The sequence below is a fragment of the Pectinophora gossypiella genome, chromosome 17 (assembly GCF_024362695.1).
Source record: "Pectinophora gossypiella chromosome 17, ilPecGoss1.1, whole genome shotgun sequence".
In the NCBI taxonomy this organism is placed as follows: domain Eukaryota; kingdom Metazoa; phylum Arthropoda; class Insecta; order Lepidoptera; family Gelechiidae; genus Pectinophora; species Pectinophora gossypiella.
The window spans coordinates 9506067-9525595 of NC_065420.1; the positions used below are offsets into that span (position 1 = coordinate 9506067).

General features: G+C 37.9%; 2 protein-coding genes across 10 annotated transcripts in view; both read right to left on the reverse strand.

Annotated features, from left to right (window-relative positions):
* Window positions 1-19529, reverse strand: part of LOC126374669 (potassium/sodium hyperpolarization-activated cyclic nucleotide-gated channel 2) — a 317872-nt gene that overhangs the window by 61040 nt on the left and 237303 nt on the right. For 8 of the 9 annotated variants that reach the window (XM_050021374.1, XM_050021372.1, XM_050021373.1 and 5 more), the window contains one exon: window positions 5196-5472. In XM_050021374.1, coding sequence (XP_049877331.1) covers window positions 5196-5472 — 277 coding nt within the window. Of the gene's footprint in view, window positions 1-5195; window positions 5473-15235; window positions 15444-19529 lie in introns of all 9 variants that reach the window. The other variant, XM_050021377.1, reaches the window with a different exon arrangement.
* Window positions 1-19529, reverse strand: part of LOC126374664 (GPI ethanolamine phosphate transferase 3) — a 387485-nt gene that overhangs the window by 11834 nt on the left and 356122 nt on the right. The gene's annotated exons all lie outside the window — the stretch shown is intronic.

Genomic DNA, 19529 nt, shown 5'->3' on the forward strand with positions numbered 1-19529 from the left:
CAACAACCAACGACCTTAGACACACGAAGTGAAATGTAAAATCAAGTATTCAAATGTTAGATGTAAACTAGGAGGCAAAGTGGTACACAAATTACACTTTGCTTTCATATTTCATGACGCCTACGAGGTGGGTACCCCTACCCACCTCGTAGGCACTAAAGGAACTAAATTATGAATTTGAAAGTGCTACCGTTGCAAGTGCACTCTTTGAAAAATTCATGCGCGAGTATGAACTCATATGCCTCACGAAATTCATTTGCATCGGTAACTTGTTTTGCTCTTTCCTGGCTTGAAATTGAGCTTAATGATATTTGTAAAACAAATTACTTACTTACCTAGAAACAAGTATCTTATTGGATAAGAAATGTTTAAGGTTCTCTATTTTTACGCATTAATTTTTATGTAATAATTTACCATGGCATAATGTTACTTGTCCTATTATTAGTTACTGAGGGCCACCCCCGCCGGACCCTAACCTACTGTTATGCCTTGTAAAAATTATGACAAAACACTATTATTCTAAAAAAAGAATTATGGATACCTATTTATATGCGAATCAAATTTATACCAACAAATATTAGTCCAAAAATAAGTTATACCTAACAAACCAGTATTCTTAGATGTTATTATGGGAAAGTACTATTATGCTTAAAAACGTTATGCGAAAAGGATTATGATAATTAAAATTATGACAAAACCATTTATGCATTTTAAAAGAATCCCAATGTTTAAACGTAGGCAAGCTTTTATTGTTGATGATGTTCACAAGACGTTTGCAGTTGCGAGGGTTATACGACACGCTGGAAGGTTAACTTACTTGAACACGGAATTCTTTCTTAAATATGACATTATTACTGTAATGCACTGCCAAATAAAAAAAATACGAATCGATAGAAATAAGAATGTTCTTGAATATGTTTGTGTTTTTCTTTATTTTCTGTCAATCTAGGAATCGAGTTTTATTTGATGTCACGTAACGCAATTCACAAAAAAATCCAACATGTGTCGATTCCAGCGGATAAAAATTTATTTTAGTACAACAGTTATAAAATTTGTGCCGACCTTCCATAACGATGATTGCAAAAAAGAGATAGATATATTATAATTTTAGAATTTCAAAATGATATATATAAGTTTGTGTCTATCAGAATCGGCTGCTGTGTCTTACTGTTAAAATATACACCTTATAAACTTATTTTGAACATAAGTACTTTCTCTAACCCGTCCTATTACATTATGAAACACACACATCTTTCTTTACTGCGGTAGTTTATCCAACATAAACGGGCAAATATTTAGTTCCAACGTGGGAATTCAATTCCGCAAAAAATAACATAAACTTTTAGTGCCAGCGTTGTCGCTTCGGAAACTAATACAGCGGGCGACAATAAACTGCGGTCTCTGAATATGACGTATTGTGTTCGCACTAAACTCTGGAATTCAGGAATGCTTGTTGAAAATAATATCTTCAAAAGATGTTATAGGTATTCAAGAGTTCCTATTCCTCATAAAACTGTCTTAGATAATTGAGTAAAATGTGAAATCTTAGGTATCCAGTGTCTAAGGATTGTATGACGCATGAATTATCGACTATGCGATTGAGAAATATTCTTTAAATTGAGTCTTTTAGCATAGTTATGGCTACCTATTGCAGCGTAATTTTGCTGCAGCGCAATCTTTTTGCGTATCAAGTTTTCTTTTTCTGGCTTTTTGGACGTATGCTATATTTAAAATTTGAAATATGAATTTGTCTCCATGGTTTGTTTGTTTGTTTCTTGACATTTGAGAGATATTCTTTGTGGCTGACTATTGGTTTTCTTGTATTTTATCTGGAAAATCTAATTTTATGTTCTGTATGTGTTTTTTAAATGTGCTGTTTAAATTGTGAAACGTAAAACGTAATTTCTGGTGATATAATTATAGTATTTCATTTTCCCTGGTAAGTTCGTGTTGGTTTGCTCTTCTTTCTTCTTTTTCTTTGATTCCTCTTTTCAATTTTATTATTTATCGTTGTAGATAAGGGAAATCCCCTTGGGTTTTGGTTTTTACCTGGAGCTACATCGTGTGCGAAGCCGCCCCATCCCCACGGATCCTATATATGATTCGAGTTGCGACTGCGAAGTCGCTACGATCGCTCCGACTCTGCGGTTCCTGTCACTTGCCGTTACCCGTTTCCTGACCCGAAGCTGTATCGCTTCAACGGTCCCTACGAGACGGACGGATCGACGGAATAACTACGGCTGCGAAGAACCAAATTGCTTTTGTGTTCCTTTTTATATTCCTGAACCTTTTTTTAAATATTATTTCCGCTATTTGTGAATATATATTTAGGAAGCCTTTTCAAAATTCTTAAAGCCCCGCGCGGCATCGTTTCTGAGATTGGTATTCCATTTGGCATAATCTTTAAAAAACTTTCGTTGATCAACGGAGGTAGGTGAGGTTCGATTTCTTTTTTTAACTGTTGTTACCTTTTAACTATGTTCATGTTAATTTATAATAATTTAAATTACTTAAAACTGCATTTCCCATTAAATTTATTTAATTGCTAGCGACTCCTCTTCTTTATCGCTACACTATCTATAATTATTAGCCTTTGATTCTGCCAAGCTAACGTGCGCAGAGTGGAACGCAACATTTTTGAGAGACTTTATGGCAGACATTAGTAGTCTGAAGACGATAAATCCCCCAAAGTTATATAACCGTTCATTTGGCACTTTTACCGCAAAAGATCCCTTGCATATCTTGACATTTAGATACAAGGTGACTCACTTACGAATGTGGGTATTTGGTAAATAGAGCTAGCACTTTATGGTATTTAATGCGATGCGCTTCTTGCGTGACAACTCTCTGAATTTACGACTGCCACTTTACATAGCTTTTTCGTCACGTAAACAAATACTTGTACTAAACATTTCCCTAGTGGTCACAGAGCCACATTTGGCTCTTTTGGGAAAACTAGAATCGTTACTCGTATGTGTGCATTTCCTGACATTGCGTGACTCTATGTCATAGGAATTGACACGTCGCAATTGCGTGCATGCAATGCATATTTGTTTATGTTTTAATCATAGAAATTGTCTATAAAAATCTAATACAGCGGGCGACAATAAACTGCGGTCTCTGAATATGACGTATTGTGTTCGCACTAAACTCTGGAATTCAGGAATGCTTGTTGAAAATAATATCTTCAAAAGATGTTATAGGTATTCAAGAGTTCCTATTCCTCATAAAACTGTCTTAGATAATTGAGTAAAATGTGAAATCTTAGGTATCCAGTGTCTAAGGATTGTATGACGCATGAATTATCGACTATGCGATTGAGAAATATTCTTTAAATTGAGTCTTTTAGCATAGTTATGGCTACCTATTGCAGCGTAATTTTGCTGCAGCGCAATCTTTTTGCGTATCAAGTTTTCTTTTTCTGGCTTTTTGGACGTATGCTATATTTAAAATTTGAAATATGAATTTGTCTCCATGGTTTGTTTGTTTGTTTCTTGACATTTGAGAGATATTCTTTGTGGCTGACTATTGGTTTTCTTGTATTTTATCTGGAAAATCTAATTTTATGTTCTGTATGTGTTTTTTAAATGTGCTGTTTAAATTGTGAAACGTAAAACGTAATTTCTGGTGATATAATTATAGTATTTCATTTTCCCTGGTAAGTTCGTGTTGGTTTGCTCTTCTTTCTTCTTTTTCTTTGATTCCTCTTTTCAATTTTATTATTTATCGTTGTAGATAAGGGAAATCCCCTTGGGTTTTGGTTTTTACCTGGAGCTACATCGTGTGCGAAGCCGCCCCATCCCCACGGATCCTATATATGATTCGAGTTGCGACTGCGAAGTCGCTACGATCGCTCCGACTCTGCGGTTCCTGTCACTTGCCGTTACCCGTTTCCTGACCCGAAGCTGTATCGCTTCAACGGTCCCTACGAGACGGACGGATCGACGGAATAACTACGGCTGCGAAGAACCAAATTGCTTTTGTGTTCCTTTTTATATTCCTGAACCTTTTTTTAAATATTATTTCCGCTATTTGTGAATATATATTTAGGAAGCCTTTTCAAAATTCTTAAAGCCCCGCGCGGCATCGTTTCTGAGATTGGTATTCCATTTGGCATAATCTTTAAAAAACTTTCGTTGATCAACGGAGGTAGGTGAGGTTCGATTTCTTTTTTTAACTGTTGTTACCTTTTAACTATGTTCATGTTAATTTATAATAATTTAAATTACTTAAAACTGCATTTCCCATTAAATTTATTTAATTGCTAGCGACTCCTCTTCTTTATCGCTACACTATCTATAATTATTAGCCTTTGATTCTGCCAAGCTAACGTGCGCAGAGTGGAACGCAACATTTTTGAGAGACTTTATGGCAGACATTAGTAGTCTGAAGACGATAAATCCCCCAAAGTTATATAACCGTTCATTTGGCACTTTTACCGCAAAAGATCCCTTGCATATCTTGACATTTAGATACAAGGTGACTCACTTACGAATGTGGGTATTTGGTAAATAGAGCTAGCACTTTATGGTATTTAATGCGATGCGCTTCTTGCGTGACAACTCTCTGAATTTACGACTGCCACTTTACATAGCTTTTTCGTCACGTAAACAAATACTTGTACTAAACATTTCCCTAGTGGTCACAGAGCCACATTTGGCTCTTTTGGGAAAACTAGAATCGTTACTCGTATGTGTGCATTTCCTGACATTGCGTGACTCTATGTCATAGGAATTGACACGTCGCAATTGCGTGCATGCAATGCATATTTGTTTATGTTTTAATCATAGAAATTGTCTATAAAAATCTATCATGATGTAACAGAATCAATAAAATGTTTTGGTATAAAAATGTTTTTTTATCTTGTAAGTCTATCTACACAATTAAAATACGAAACTTTTACAAGATCTTTTTATTAATTCCATTAGAATAAACACAAATATTATGGTATTGTTAAACTTTCGTATTCTGCTTCATCTGTCCAGAGTCGCAATGTCTAAGGTATATGCCAAGCTGTATTACTCATGTCAGAACAGCAGCAAGGTCTGCATGACAACCGCGTCGCATGACGCGCGCGGCGCGAATAATATCGAGGGCTTCGACCAATAGCCTTTAGACGTCTATCTACGTGGATAGCATTCGCTGCGTTTATTGGTTGACGCCTTTGATATAGAACGATTTATTCTAAGACTCACCTGAAACTACTGCACGGATGTATGACCCAGTGACCCGCCGCCTTCTGTCGGATGCGCTCTTTCATCAGTGCTTTCTTGGATCCGAAGAGCTTCATGGCGAGCTTGTTGTCCGTGGGTTGGAAGAGGGCCTGTAGTTGGTTGCGCAGGAAGCCCTGCTTGGCGTCGGTGGCCGGGGGCGCAGGCTCCACGGGCGTGCCGTACAGCGAGACATCGTCCAGCCCTCCGAAGTGGACCTTGCCAGTGCCACTGCCCTGCTTCAGCGACATGTCGGCGTCGCCTGGAATAGAAAGTCCTGGTTTATTATGGGCTTCATTAGAATCTACAGACGATCCCTCAACTGGACACCCTCAGGTCTGTTTTCTTAAAGTTTGTACCCGGTGAGAGCCATCAGCGGTCCCCATTTGTCCGGCCAAGTAGTGAACGCCATATGTGGCGAATCTACAATAAATCACCAAAAATGGACTATCCTCTAAAGTTTCTAAAGTATTCTCTAGAGAATCGTTTGCATTACACGTTGATCATTTGCACTTTAGACTTATTAAATCCAAAATTATGTTAGTACTTTAAATTGATGTACAGCAATATGGTTTCCGATTAAATTTCTTGTGTTTGCATTTTTTTGTATTGAGGATCATATTTTGCAAAATTCATGCATTTCATATACTAGTAGAGACGGCTTTGGGTCTTTGTAAAAGGAGGTATGTACTTTAACGGAATATACTTTTTATTATAGAATACGTAATCTAGTTTCTACTTTACAAGTACTTTGTAGCGGAATGTTACAGTCATCAGCTCACAAATTAAGTAGTTTGTCTAGAGTTGGCGTTAGCGGCATTAATTTGACGGGGAACTTCGAACATCAAACTGGTGGAAACTAGATGTTTCGGGTAATATTTTCAGTCGCATTTACACAGTCTCCGGGGTTTTGTGGTTAGATTATGCAAAGTGAATTAAGTATGTTCCTGGATGATACTCAGAGAAACTTTTTTGAAGAAAATAAGTTAATGATAAATATACTTATGTCTATTATAACAAGTTTTCCTTCTCCCTAATCTCCAAAAAGCTAGAGGGATACTTTGTTGGGTACGCTCTTTTACCTATGCTCAAAGATCGATTAAAACCAAGGGATGGGTATAGAGCTCTTTTTATGAATGTAATTGTATTTTTCCGGAACGAATTTAGCCCTACACATACGTTGACCACATGGATGTCATATGAAATGGAAACATCAGTGTTTCTAACAACGAAAGGATTGGTTCGTCCAGTGGAACAGAGTCACTTAGTGCCATATTATGTGAACCTATTTGAATGCGAATTATTGCAAAATGTAGAAGAATTGACATTCACACGATTTGGAACAATACGAATAACCACAGCGAATGAAATCGCTATGATTTAGATTTGAAAATGGCGTACATTTTAAGTTTAGCTGTGTTAAGGGAGAATCCCCGAATGTAGTAGAAAAAAAAAATCAGGTTAAGAAATCGTCACTAAAGTAAAATAATTCCTTTTGGCTGATTCCTATAAATAAAACGATACCAACTCAGAACAATGGTCTGAATCATCCCCCTCAGTATTCGTTACGGTGTCACCAACACCCATACGTACTTGTACGGGGTGTAAGTAACATCGTAACGAAGGGGGATGATTCGGCTCATTATTCTGAGTTAATATTAAGTCGAATTTTACATCGCAAAAGTACAGAATTGAAAATAATTCATAAAAAACAAAAAAATCGTAAATTTAGCGACGGCAAATTCCACTTGATATTAACTTAGAATCATGACCGGTATCATTCCTCTCAGTGTTCGTTACAATGTCACTAACAACCTGTGTGTAAGTAAGTATGAGTGACGTATGTATGTATTATAAAGTTACCATTGATAGTAATACAAACTACTACTCTTGTATGATGATATTATGTATGTATGTATTTCAGAAATCAATAGTTATGAGAGCGCGGGCGAGGCCATCGGTTCACAGGCCGAGTGTTATTGTTCCCAGTGATCCGCGCGCTGGCGCATACGATTTGTAAGAGCCGATACTAACTTAAAGCCATCGAGTATTTGTTTCAAATTACTTAGTTCTTTTAGAGACTCTGTCATTTAGGGAGAAATAATGAAAAAATATTATCGCAATAATTTATAAAGCTGATATAGGTAACTGGTAGACTAAAAAAGTAACGGCCTAAGCGAAAATACCGTGATCAAATTCAGAATGTTTCTAAGAATACTAAACCGGTTCGCACATGAAGAATTTCATGAGATTTATTATTCCACATATTAATAACATATGCGTTTTTATTTGAATTACTGGACGTTATGACACAAATGGCAAAACAGTGTGATGGGACAAAGATTGGAAGCCGGCACAACACAAAATACTACATAATTATTTACAATTACTAGTGAGATTGACAGTTCGGCAACGCAGAAAACGGCGTGGCAATGCATAGAATTTCGTCCAAATAATATTCTAAGAATAATATATAAAATGAAAAGCCATATTATCTATCTAGTAAAACCTCACACAATCGGTGGACTACAAATGGACGTCGCAGCAGAGGCAGGGCGAAAAGAAGATGGAAAGACGATTTGGATGCATTTGAAGGGAACTGGCTAAACATCTGCCTGGATAAGGAATTGTGGAAAAGGACAGAGGAGGCCTTTTCTCAGCAGTGGGACACGATAGGCTAGGGAAAAAAATAGTTACGCGCTTAGAAGTCTCTTTAGATTCCCTACTACATTACGAACTGTCAAACTTTCAAACCTCTTATTCACGATACAACTTTTGATACTTTTTTAGTATTAAGTATCGTGTGAGATATGTTACCGGCCTCTACTTGTCATAATTCACGCCACAAACTATTTATGTTATTATTACTTCAAGATTGACTCATAAATAGAGTGAGTTATTTAAATATTTCCTGTTTATTCAAGTCTCAATACTAATGCAGTAGTTAGGTGCTCATATCTGCTGTTATTCTGACATTAGGTATCGGAAGTAGGAATTAGCTTAACATACCTATTATGTATAATATCAAATCCTTGGCCTTTGTCTAAGTTGTATTAGCATACCTACATAAACAACCTATATAAGTCCCACTGCTGGGCACAGGACTCCTCTCAATCAACCGGAGGGCGTATGGTTTTTAGCATATCCTCGGATTTCCAGACACAATGGGATTTGGATTTTAAAGAGGCAGGCTGGACTTTTCGACCGTATATATCTTATGAGAATATTAAAAAAAAATGTTTGACTGACATTATTGACATAACATTATTAAACAGCCCTTTTTGACCATATGTCTTATGAGAATATAAAAATAAAATGTTTGAATGACATAAATTAGGAAATTCTGATTACTAAATTAAGATAGATCTAAAACTGTCCAAAAACGTTTTGTTTTCTAGTTAACTTATATTTTAATTCTAATCAAGAAAAACGCAGTATTATGCGCGATATTTTATCCCGTTTTTATATGACGCCACAGTGTGATTTTTATACAAATTCCATAAGTACCTAGTATTTTCGTAGTTTCGTCCCCCTATTACACGGGACTTAACATAGCTAGCGAGGAGTGAGTGTATATACACCTCTGCCTACTCCTTTAGAGATCCAGGCGTAATACTGTTATGTTATTCGTTTTGTAATGAGGTGGAATATATCTGTTTATAAGATCTTTTATTTTGTGTTGGCGTAGTATCCTCAATTTTGCGACACTCAATGCGTCATCGCAGTGCAATATCGTAATAAAGAGTTCTCGGAACTCCGCGAACAATCTGTGTTAACTCTACAGAGTTAACTCTGTAATTTTAAGGAGTTCTTTTTTGTCTCTAAAACGGGAAGTTTGGATGTGTTACTTAAATTTGCGGGTTTATAAGTCACAAGCGCGGTCGTCTTCAGTACGTTCATTACAGCTGATAAAACAAACGATTAAACAATGAGCCAATAGCACTTCATTGATTCAAGTGGCGTCAACAGTGTAACTAGAGACCGCTATTCAACTCCGTTTATACTCCTACACACTTATATGTCTGTGGTATTACCTACTCCATTTTTTTATAGTCTGACTAACAAGTTCTCTTCTATATTGCCTCTGTCGCATGATTCTTTCTTCTAATAAATACTTAGGTTTACACCTCTAAGCAATGCCATCTGTCTATGAATGAGGCCTATGATGCCATCTGAGGACTTATCTTAGACTTAAATGTTTGCAATTACCGGTATTCATCAAATTCAAAACTATATCCAATTTAGAACCTTAAAGTTTTTATTATATAGTATGTGTAATAATGTATATGTATGTAAAACACCGTATTTTATCAGAAAAACCGAAAAACGTTGTTTGGAATTCAAAAAAAGAAACATAATAAATGAAAACGAGTAATTAATGCCGAAAGACATTAGTTACTACTCCAAACGGTGGAACCACGAAACTTTGCGACTGATAAAATGACACTTTTTTTTCTATCTGTCAAGAATGAAACAGTCATCATTCACAAGGTTTATGAGTAATTAGTATTAATTTCGAAGTAGTTTTCGTAGTATTATGTATGTAGTATGTTTCTATATACATAATTACTGATTTATCTATACGAAACGGCCTCTGTGGTCCAGTGGTTGAGCGTTGGACTCACGCCGGTGGCCCCGGGTTCGAATCCCGGTGGGGACATATCACAAAAATCACTTTATGATCCCTAGTTTGGTGATACATTACAAGCTGTCAGGATTAATATCATACACAGACAAACATTAAACGAGCGGCCTCTGTGGTCCAGTGGTTAAACTCTCGATACGGAGGTCCTAGGTTCGTACCCCGGAAGGGGACATACCTCAAAAATAACTTTGCTATCCCTAGTTCGGTTAGGAAATTGCAAGTTCATCACCGGATTGTCCGAAAGTAATATGATTCGTATTTCGGAAGGCACGTCAAGCCGTTGGTCCCGGTTACTATTTACTGATGTAAGTGAGTAATCGTTACATGTGCCATGTCAGGGGCCTTTGGCGGCTCAATCATAACCCTGAGGGTTGGTGCCACCGGTATTTCACCTCACAATCCACACGATAAGAAGAAGAATGATTTATCTATTACTAATGAATCTATTAACATACACTAGTGTGTATTCATTAGTATGGGGTGGCTATTTATATCTTCTTAGTACTACCTAAGTAGTAATAACTTAAGTAGTAGAACTTGCATTGATACGAAGAGCTATGATGGATATCATGAACCTTTTGAACTTTATGGTGTCAAAGCGTTACTATTGACATGGCTCATGTAGCTAAGTACGTAAGTACTCATTGGCTTATCAGTAAGTATGTAGTAATCGAGACCAATGGCTTAACGTGCTTTCCGAAGCACGGATCATTTTACTTTTGGAGGTAAAGGTAATGAGCTTGCCATTTCCTAACCGAACTAGGGATCGCAAAGTTATTTTCGAGGTATGTCCCCTTCCGGGGTACGAACCTAGGACCTCCGTATCGAGAGTTTAACCACTGGACCACAGAGGCCGCTCGTTTAATGTTTGTCTGTGTATGATATTAATCCTGACAGCTTTCTAATTTGTTTTCCCCATCATGCAATTACCAAAAGAAAAAAGTGACGTAACAACTGCGGAACGAATCAAAATGTTTAATTAAATCAACATCTGTTTGAGTCGTGCTGAAAGCAGTTGTTTCTTAGATATTAATCTATTTCAGTATCGGTACAACTTTAATTAAATGTCCAGTTTCATCGGTAGAAATATTGAAACAATCCATTGCTTGTGATTAATTGTAGTATTGTTTTAGGTGTGTATGTTGGAGCAATAAATAAAGTAATAAAAGTAAAATCTATCGAGAGAGGGCTCTCTCTCCCTCTCTCTTGTCTATTAGAATAGACATACCATCTAATTTTATTTTAAGTTATATTTGTCATTTTCTTATCCGCTGAAAAGGAAAGGGACTGGTAATCGACAAGCATAAAATTTATGGAACACACGTCAATTTTAAGCACAAATCTAAAACAACCGTCTAAAAATTTTACATTGGCCAATAACCCTACAGAATTAAGTTGACAGTACACGTCAAACGGTTTGCATACCAGCGATACACCTTTTTGTTTCGCCCGGGTTATTCATTCATTTACTCATTCTTCCTAAAATTAAGAGCTGTCAATCATCCGTCCCTTTCCTTTTCGGCGGATAAGAAAATGACAGGTATAACTTAAAGTAAAATTAGGTGTCTGCAGGAATCGGAGCCAATTTTCTAAGATTACTATATCGTCAGAACAATACTAGCAGTCACTTATGGTACAGACACTCATCATCGCCCTAGCGTTACCTCGCTTTTCACAGGGCCCGCTTACCTAACTTGAAGATTTGACAGCTCCAGATTTTTACAGAAGCGACTACTATTGACTTAACATTTCACACGAATCCGAAATCAATACTGTTAAAGTAATATGAGCTAATAAAATACACATCATTATTAGGTAAATGGACTTGTTTTGAATGAAAAATAGAGCAATTTTACAATATTGTTTGCTTGCGAAATTTCGCATATAGACTTGATGGTTTATCTAGCTATTTTGTGACAAAAAGTTATCATTTTCCGGTTTTGTGCTCAAACCTTGATGTTTGCGGTTGATGTCACAGTATAGTGTCATACACGCACGTGGCACTGTGTACGCCATAGATACAGTAGCTGTAACAGTGGAGCAACTACATTTCACAAATGCTTTTTATCTGTGAAAGTCAGAAAGATAAACTTGATGCTATAATTTAGGTGGGTAGCGCCACAAGTTGTAGAGAGAGAGTAAGAGTCGTATAGACGCATTTTATGTGGAGGAAACATTAATATTTCTAAGTTCATGTTCTGTGTTCATAAATACTTTTTAGGAAAAAAGAAAGAATTTTATAATTATAGTCATTCGGAGTACGAACCCCAATAACCGGCCACTTTGGCGATCTTATTGCCCTTGCTAAGGAATTTTATCTATGAATTATGCCTAAGTCCTGTTGATAAGGATATTTCACGCAGACGGACTTACCCCATTAGACGCCATAAAATGCGTGTTGACATTCGAATATATTGTGTGTGTCGTGCAGTTAAATTATCAAATTTCGTCTCTTGCTGACACACTGGTGTAGACATGTATCTATCGTCAGATCACTAACGAGTATGGTGCACGCATCAATTGAACAGATTAGGTTTACGAGATGCTGGATTCTACTCCCACTCCCACTAGTGGTGATAACAATCAGACTTCCGTGTTTTAGTTAAAAGGCTGATCGTTTGACTTTGGTCGGTAGTGTTGTTTTACTCGTCTAATTGAATATATACAGAAATAAGCCTGATTCAGACATAGCCGAGAAAGTTAAGCAGGCGGGAAGGGCGCGAGATTTTGCACGCCGCGGATCTCCGTTTTCCTGCTTTTTCGTTTCATTATTTGCTGCCAATCCAAAACTTATCTAGCAGTAGTACTGCAACAAAAAGTTCACTAACACGTATAGGAATAGGCCCTTGTTGTATTTCAGTAGCTGAGCGTCGGCTAGACATCTCCTCCACTAAACCCAGGGTTAAGGATTGGATGCTCATTATTCTAATTCTCATTATTATTATAAAAATAACGTACTAAACTTGTATCTTCTTCAAGTCTTGTTGTCTTGTACTTGTAAGTATTATTGATTGATTGATTAATTGTATTTTTACTATAAGAGACTCCCCAAAATAGCGTCTTTCGAGGGTTGTCGTCGTGCTAGCTTCTGTGCGACGTCTACGCGACGTCGACGCCGCGGCGACGCGACGCCAGCGCTGGTCGGTTGCCGAATGCGCGCACGCTTGGCGTTCGGCAGCCGGCCAGCGCTGGTGTCAGCGTCGCGTAAACGTTGCGCAGACGCTGGTACGACGACGACACTCGAAAGACGCTATTGTGGGGAGTCTCAAATATATCCCGTCGTACGTTATAAATATAAGTTTGAATAAATTATAATATCAATTAATACACAATAAATAAGTACCTATATAAGTAATGTAATTTATTTCTCATTTATGCTGTCGACTCTGCAGATAAAAATCATTGCATTGATTTGTGTAAGTAGTAGTTATTGCAAATGTCACGGTCAATTTTATTGACGAGTGATCGGTATCAATGTAATAACTATTGATCGGAAATAGAAGACATAACTAACTGCACACTAACAGTACGCTTGCAGTTAGTAGCATAAGACACCATCTAGTTTTATTTTAAGTTATAACTGTCATTTTGTTATCCGCCGAAAAGAAAAGGGACGGGTAATCGACATGCATAAAATTTATGGAGCACACGTCAATTTTAAGCAGAAAAAAAAATAAAACCCGCCCAAAATGTTATATTGGCCAATAACCCAATAGAATTTAGTTGACAGCACACGTCAAATGGGTTGCAAAGCATAATCAGCCAGATGCCTATTTTATTCGCCCGGGTCATTCCCTTTAAAATTAACAATTGTCAATCTACCGTCCTATTCCTTTGCGGCAGATAAGATAAGATTTGTTTTGTATATTGTGTGCAATAAAGTATATTTGATTTGATTTGATTTGATAAGATAAGATAATGAACTTGAAATAAAATTAGGAGGGGTCAGAGGGGTCTGCAGGAATCGGGGCCATTATATATAAAATAATTGCAGTCGGTATTCAGACATAAGGTGACATGTCAATCTCATATTTTTTATCACTGTCACTGTCGATTGTTATAATCATTTGTAACTTGGTTAAGGCCCCTGTTATATCGATTGCACACTGGATGCAGGCTAGCTATACCTACTTATAATGCGGTTATAATTGTTTTCTACGGCAGTTGGATAACAGTTAGTTTAAAGTTTGTGTGTAATGATAAGTTCGATGTATAACGAGGTAAACTATTTTTAACGGGTCGTCAAGTAATTAAATGTTAAATAAGGTAACAATTACCTTATTAGATAGTTTTCCCGATATATCGGCCGCGTTGCAGCAATCGCGGCCGTGGTCACGGGAGAAGTGGCACGCGAGTGGTTGTCATTGTGAAGGTGTTATAACTACCCTCAATTCACTACTATTTTTGTCGGTTGTGCGTGAATCTTAAAAGTGACGTAACGAGTTAAGATTGTGGTCAAAGACTACGTTACATACAAGATAACGCTTATTTGAATTTAGGGTATGCATTGACTACGGAGTTGCACCTATTAAGATCGTGACACAACACTTTCGCTTCTTTCACTCTCAATAAAATCTTCAGACGGACTAGCCGGCTTCGAGTACAGTTGACCAGACGCTTTTTATTAAAACAGAGCGGTTAAAATGGCCACATAGAAGAAATTCATCTAAGAAAGCAATATTGCTATTTGATATTTGTTTGCTTTACGCACTTACTTTTATATGCGCAAATGTCAAATTGCAATATTGCTTTCTTAGATGAATTACTTCGATGTGGTCTTTTAACCCTTCAGGACGATTTAAATATCTCCAGATATATAAGTAAAGTATTTGTCAGAGAATAAATTTAAAGCTCACGTGAAGCTTACTTTATGTAAAAAAGCTTATTATAAGATTAATGATTACCTAAATGATAAAAATGTCTGGTATTGAATGTGTTCCTCTAGTTATTAAATAACTTGTAATGTGTACCATTGGTTTTTAAAAGATGTGTTGCTGTTGCAGTTTCTTGTCATTTCTTCTCCTCAGCCATAACCTCCTAAGACCGAATGTTCTTTATAAATCCAAACCCCATTGTACTATTGTGTCATAAATCTCGGTCTTAAGAGGATAACACCTTGCGAAATGACGTAAATTCAAAAATGTAACATGGACCTTCAACAAGTTTATCCGTGATAATTACGTTGAATAAATGATTCTGATTTCTGATTTCTAAAGTAATACGCTCCTGCCGGGTCTGCACGACAACCGCGCCGCGCGTGGCGCGAACTATATTGAGCGTTTCGACCAATAGCCGTTTGACATCCATCTAAGTAGATAGCATTCGTATCGTTTATTGGTCCAAGCGCTCGATATAATGCAGACTCGGCTGCGCAACTCACCTTTAGGCATTTCTTCCGAATGACAACACAATCCAAAGCTAGTTACAGACACAAGGTCCCATATGGCACGGCATGCAGTTCTTTGGTCATATCACAAACAAAAACACCAAACACAACAAAAAAACAGCACAAAGAATTTATTTATATCTACATTTGTTTTCTCAAGTTATTTCTAATGACTATGATTGACTATTTTGGCTTCTAACGGCTGAAAAAGAAAGATTATTTCGCCTTTTTATTTTGGTACAGAGGATATCCTGTCTGTCTATTTTCGTTACGGCTCAAGTATGGTTTGTGGCGCAGCCGTGGTGGCGACATGGTATCATAGTGAGATATGGTCCTTTGTGTGGGAAAGGAATTAAACTCGCAGGTCGAGTAGTTAGCCATAGTTATTTTATGTTTTTTATTATACTAATACCGTTTATTACTAGGCCAGATTCTATTCGAATATAAAGCTTTTCAAATAATTCTGTTAAGTACCTACATTGTAAATTGGTCGGACGTTATCGCATAATGGAAATGATTGTATGAATAAGGAGATAAACGCTTTTTCACTTATATCGCACCCGATATTATTTATCTTGGGGTGATATATATTCCATAGCATAGAGACAGGAAATATCTGTCAGTTGCATATTATCAAATACATTAAGCTGAGCACACAATGGGTGGTTATTAAAAAAAAACTGTTTTATCAGTCATCTGTATCCACGGATATTTTATATGATGAGTTACGAGAATTTTGTTGAGTACAGGGGGGTTAAAATCACATCGAACCAATAGTGCTTTTTCACATTCGTCGGCACCGCGCACTTACTTTTATATGCGCAAATATCAAACCCAATATTGCTTTTTAGATGAATTGCTTCGAAACAATATTTCAATTTGACATTTGCGCATACCAAAGTGAGTGCGCTATGTAACAAAAGTCAAATAGCAATATTGTTTTTAAATGAATTGCCTTAATGTGGTGTTTTAATCCTTCCTGTGACGCGATAACAGGTACAAAAAACAACCTATAGATTGTCCATCGCTATCCAGCGTGGAAACGCGGCTAGTTTGATGGGCACCTTTGCGCCGGGAATGACACGAGGTGGATTATTTGAACATGACGCACGTGCACATAGACGTTAATTCACTGATGTTGGATTAATTTAAAATTCATTTAATTATCATTTTTTATCTATGTGTAATTAGACTAAGTTTTTATAGTTATTTATGAATTTTAATAAAGAATTTGAATTAAAGTAATAAATAAGTCACCTATAGATTTAAGAAGAGTATTTTCTAATCTTTTTTCTTTATACACTTCTCATCAAAAAAATCGAAACACCTTGCAAGTTTACGTTTTGTCAGGTTTATCAGAAAAATGTGTACATTTAGGAATAAATGTTAAATGTCGTTTAATAGTGAGTAATATGAGCTTATCAAATCTTAATGTTAATGTTCTAAATTTAAATGAATTTTTCATAGGTTTCGTATTTTGTTAAATGAGTCATTTTTATTCCGTATGGAGTATAAAGGAAATGGATAAAACAACACACGTAAATGAAAAAAAAAGCTAAAAAACGTTTATTTAATAACTTGTATTCCCTCCCCGAGCTCTAATTACTGCTTCCATACGGTTCTTTATCGATCGGATGAGAGTCACGATCACATGCTGTGGTATATTGTCCCATTCCTCTTGGATTGCATCTTGCAGCTGGCTAAGTGTTTCTGGGGCAGGATCTCTTGCTCGAATTCGTCTCTTTAATTCATCCCACAGATGTTCAATGGGATTCATGTCCGGGCTTCTTGCTGGCCATTCCATAATAGAGATATCGACTTCGTTGATAATCTCGTACGACGCCCGCGGTGTGAGCCCTAGCATTGTCGTGCATGAATATGAAGCCGTTGCCAATAAAATGTGCATAGGGCATCACATGAGGCTCGAGACACTCTTCGACGTACCGATGACAGTTTAGTGCAGGCAGACGTGGCCCAGACACGAAAGCAAGCTCTGTCTTACCGTCGGCGCTGATTCCTCCCCAAACCGTCCACGAACCGCCACCATAGCTGACCTTTTCTTCAATGCAGCATTGTGCATAGCGTTCTCCGTCTCTTCCGTAGACCTTGTTCCTTCCGTCGTTACCATACAGCATAATTTTACACTCATCAGAAAAGAGAACTTTGCTCCACTGTAGGTATGACCAATTTAGGTGCTCACGTGCAAAGTTAAGGCGCGCTCTTCGATGGTCTGCAGTTAATTTCGGCTCATTTGCTGGCTTATGCGGTACCAGTTCACGATCCTTCAACCTTCTTCTAATTGTAGAGTCACTTACAGCCACCCTTCGTACAACACGAAGCCGCTGCTGCAGTTGAAAAGCGTTAAGGCGTCGATTTCTTAAAGAAGTTGTTACAATAAATCGATCATCTCGCTCAGAAGTGACCCGATTCCTGCCAGATCCTGAACGGCGCGTGAACAAACCAGTCTCCCGATAACGTTTATAGACTCTATGAACAGATGACAGGCTTAGATGCAGTCTTGCAGCCACAACACGCTGACTAAGGCCAGAATCCAGCAATGCCACAACTTGGGCGGCTTCTGTGGGCGAAGTATCCATACGTTTTAGAAAAAAAACCTTTTTTCAGACGTCCCAAAGTCACAGTATTGAAATAAAAAATAAAAAGTTTAAGGATAGGCGCCATTTTTTAGTTTTTAAACGCTAAATGTACTCCAACCCTAAACACACATTTGTCTCAAAACAGTGATTCATTTCGTTTATAAGATAAACAAATGAAATTCTAATTTTGAATTTAGAATTTTCGCTTATTACTGTAATGGCCAAACTGCCAGCTATACATTTGTACCTCCCACCGATCCTCCTCTTCCACAGGTTACTGAGGAAGAGGTACTAGGTATCATCAAAAGATTTCATACCCGAAAAGCCCCTGGCTCAGACGGTATCACGAATCGTGTCCTTAAAAACTTCGGTGCTCCCCTCATCTGCTTACTAACGGCAATATTCAACGTCGCCATGAGCAACTGCGTCTTTCCACAGCAGTGGAAAGAAGCAATTGTAATTGGTATACCAAAGCCTGGGAAACCTAAAAACGAACCTTCCAGTTACCGCCCTATAAGTCTCCTCAACACCATGGGGAAGATTTATGAGCGGCTCATATTTGCTAGATTACGGGACTACGCCGAATCCAATAGTCTTATTCCACCAGAGCAGTTTGGTTTTAGAACCAAACACTCCTGCGTTCAACAAGTGCACCGTATTGTTGAACATATCTCCAGTAGATTAAACTTAAAAAAACCTGTCGCTACGGGAGCGCTCTTCTTCGATGTGGCGAAAGCGTTCGACAAAGTCTGGCACAACGGCTTGATCTACAAGCTTTATTCACTGGGAGTGCCAGACCGTCTCGTGCACATCATACGAGACTTCCTCTCAAATCGAACCTTTCGCTACCGCGTAGAAGGGACGCTCTCGTCACCGCACCCGATACATGCCGGAGTCCCACAAGGCTCCGTCCTCTCCCCTTTACTATTTTCATTGTATACTAGTGACATTCCCAAATCCCCTAATACCGAATTAGCTTTATTTGCGGATGATACAGCCATCTATTCTTCGTGCCGTGGTCGAGTTATGATGACCGGAATCCTCCAACGCGCGGCCAATGCCTTGGGCAAGTGGTTTCGCAAATGGAGAATCGAGGTAAACCCGGAGAAAAGTGCAGCGGTGTACTTTTCAAAGGGCTATTATAACACGCCACGGTCACGCCGTCAACTTAAAATCATTAAGATGTTTGGCAAGCCGATCCCTTGGGAGGAGCAAGTCAAATATCTCGGCGTAGTCTTAGATAGACGTCTTACTTTCAAGGCCCATATCAAACGTGTGCGCGATCGCGCCGCGTTTGTAATGGGCCGTCTCCACTGTCTTCTTAACAAGCGAAGTAAATTGTCCCTTAGGAATAAGGTGAAAATCTACACGACTTGCATCCGTCCGATCATGACCTATGCAGGGGTAGTTTTCGCTCATGCGAGTCCCTCTCAAATCCACCGTCTACAGGTAATACAAAATCGTTTCATGCGGAAAGCCACGGGAGCTCCGTGGTTCCTTCGCAATGAAAATCTGCACATTGACCTAGGTTTGCCAACCATTGCCCAGTGGCTCAAATTAGCTTCCAAACGTTTTTTCGATTCTGCTCCGCACCACCCAAATCCCCTGGTAGTTGCGGCTTCCGAATACATCCCGCTTAGGGACGGTACTGAAAAGTATCGGCGTCCGAAGGACGTAATATACGATCCCGA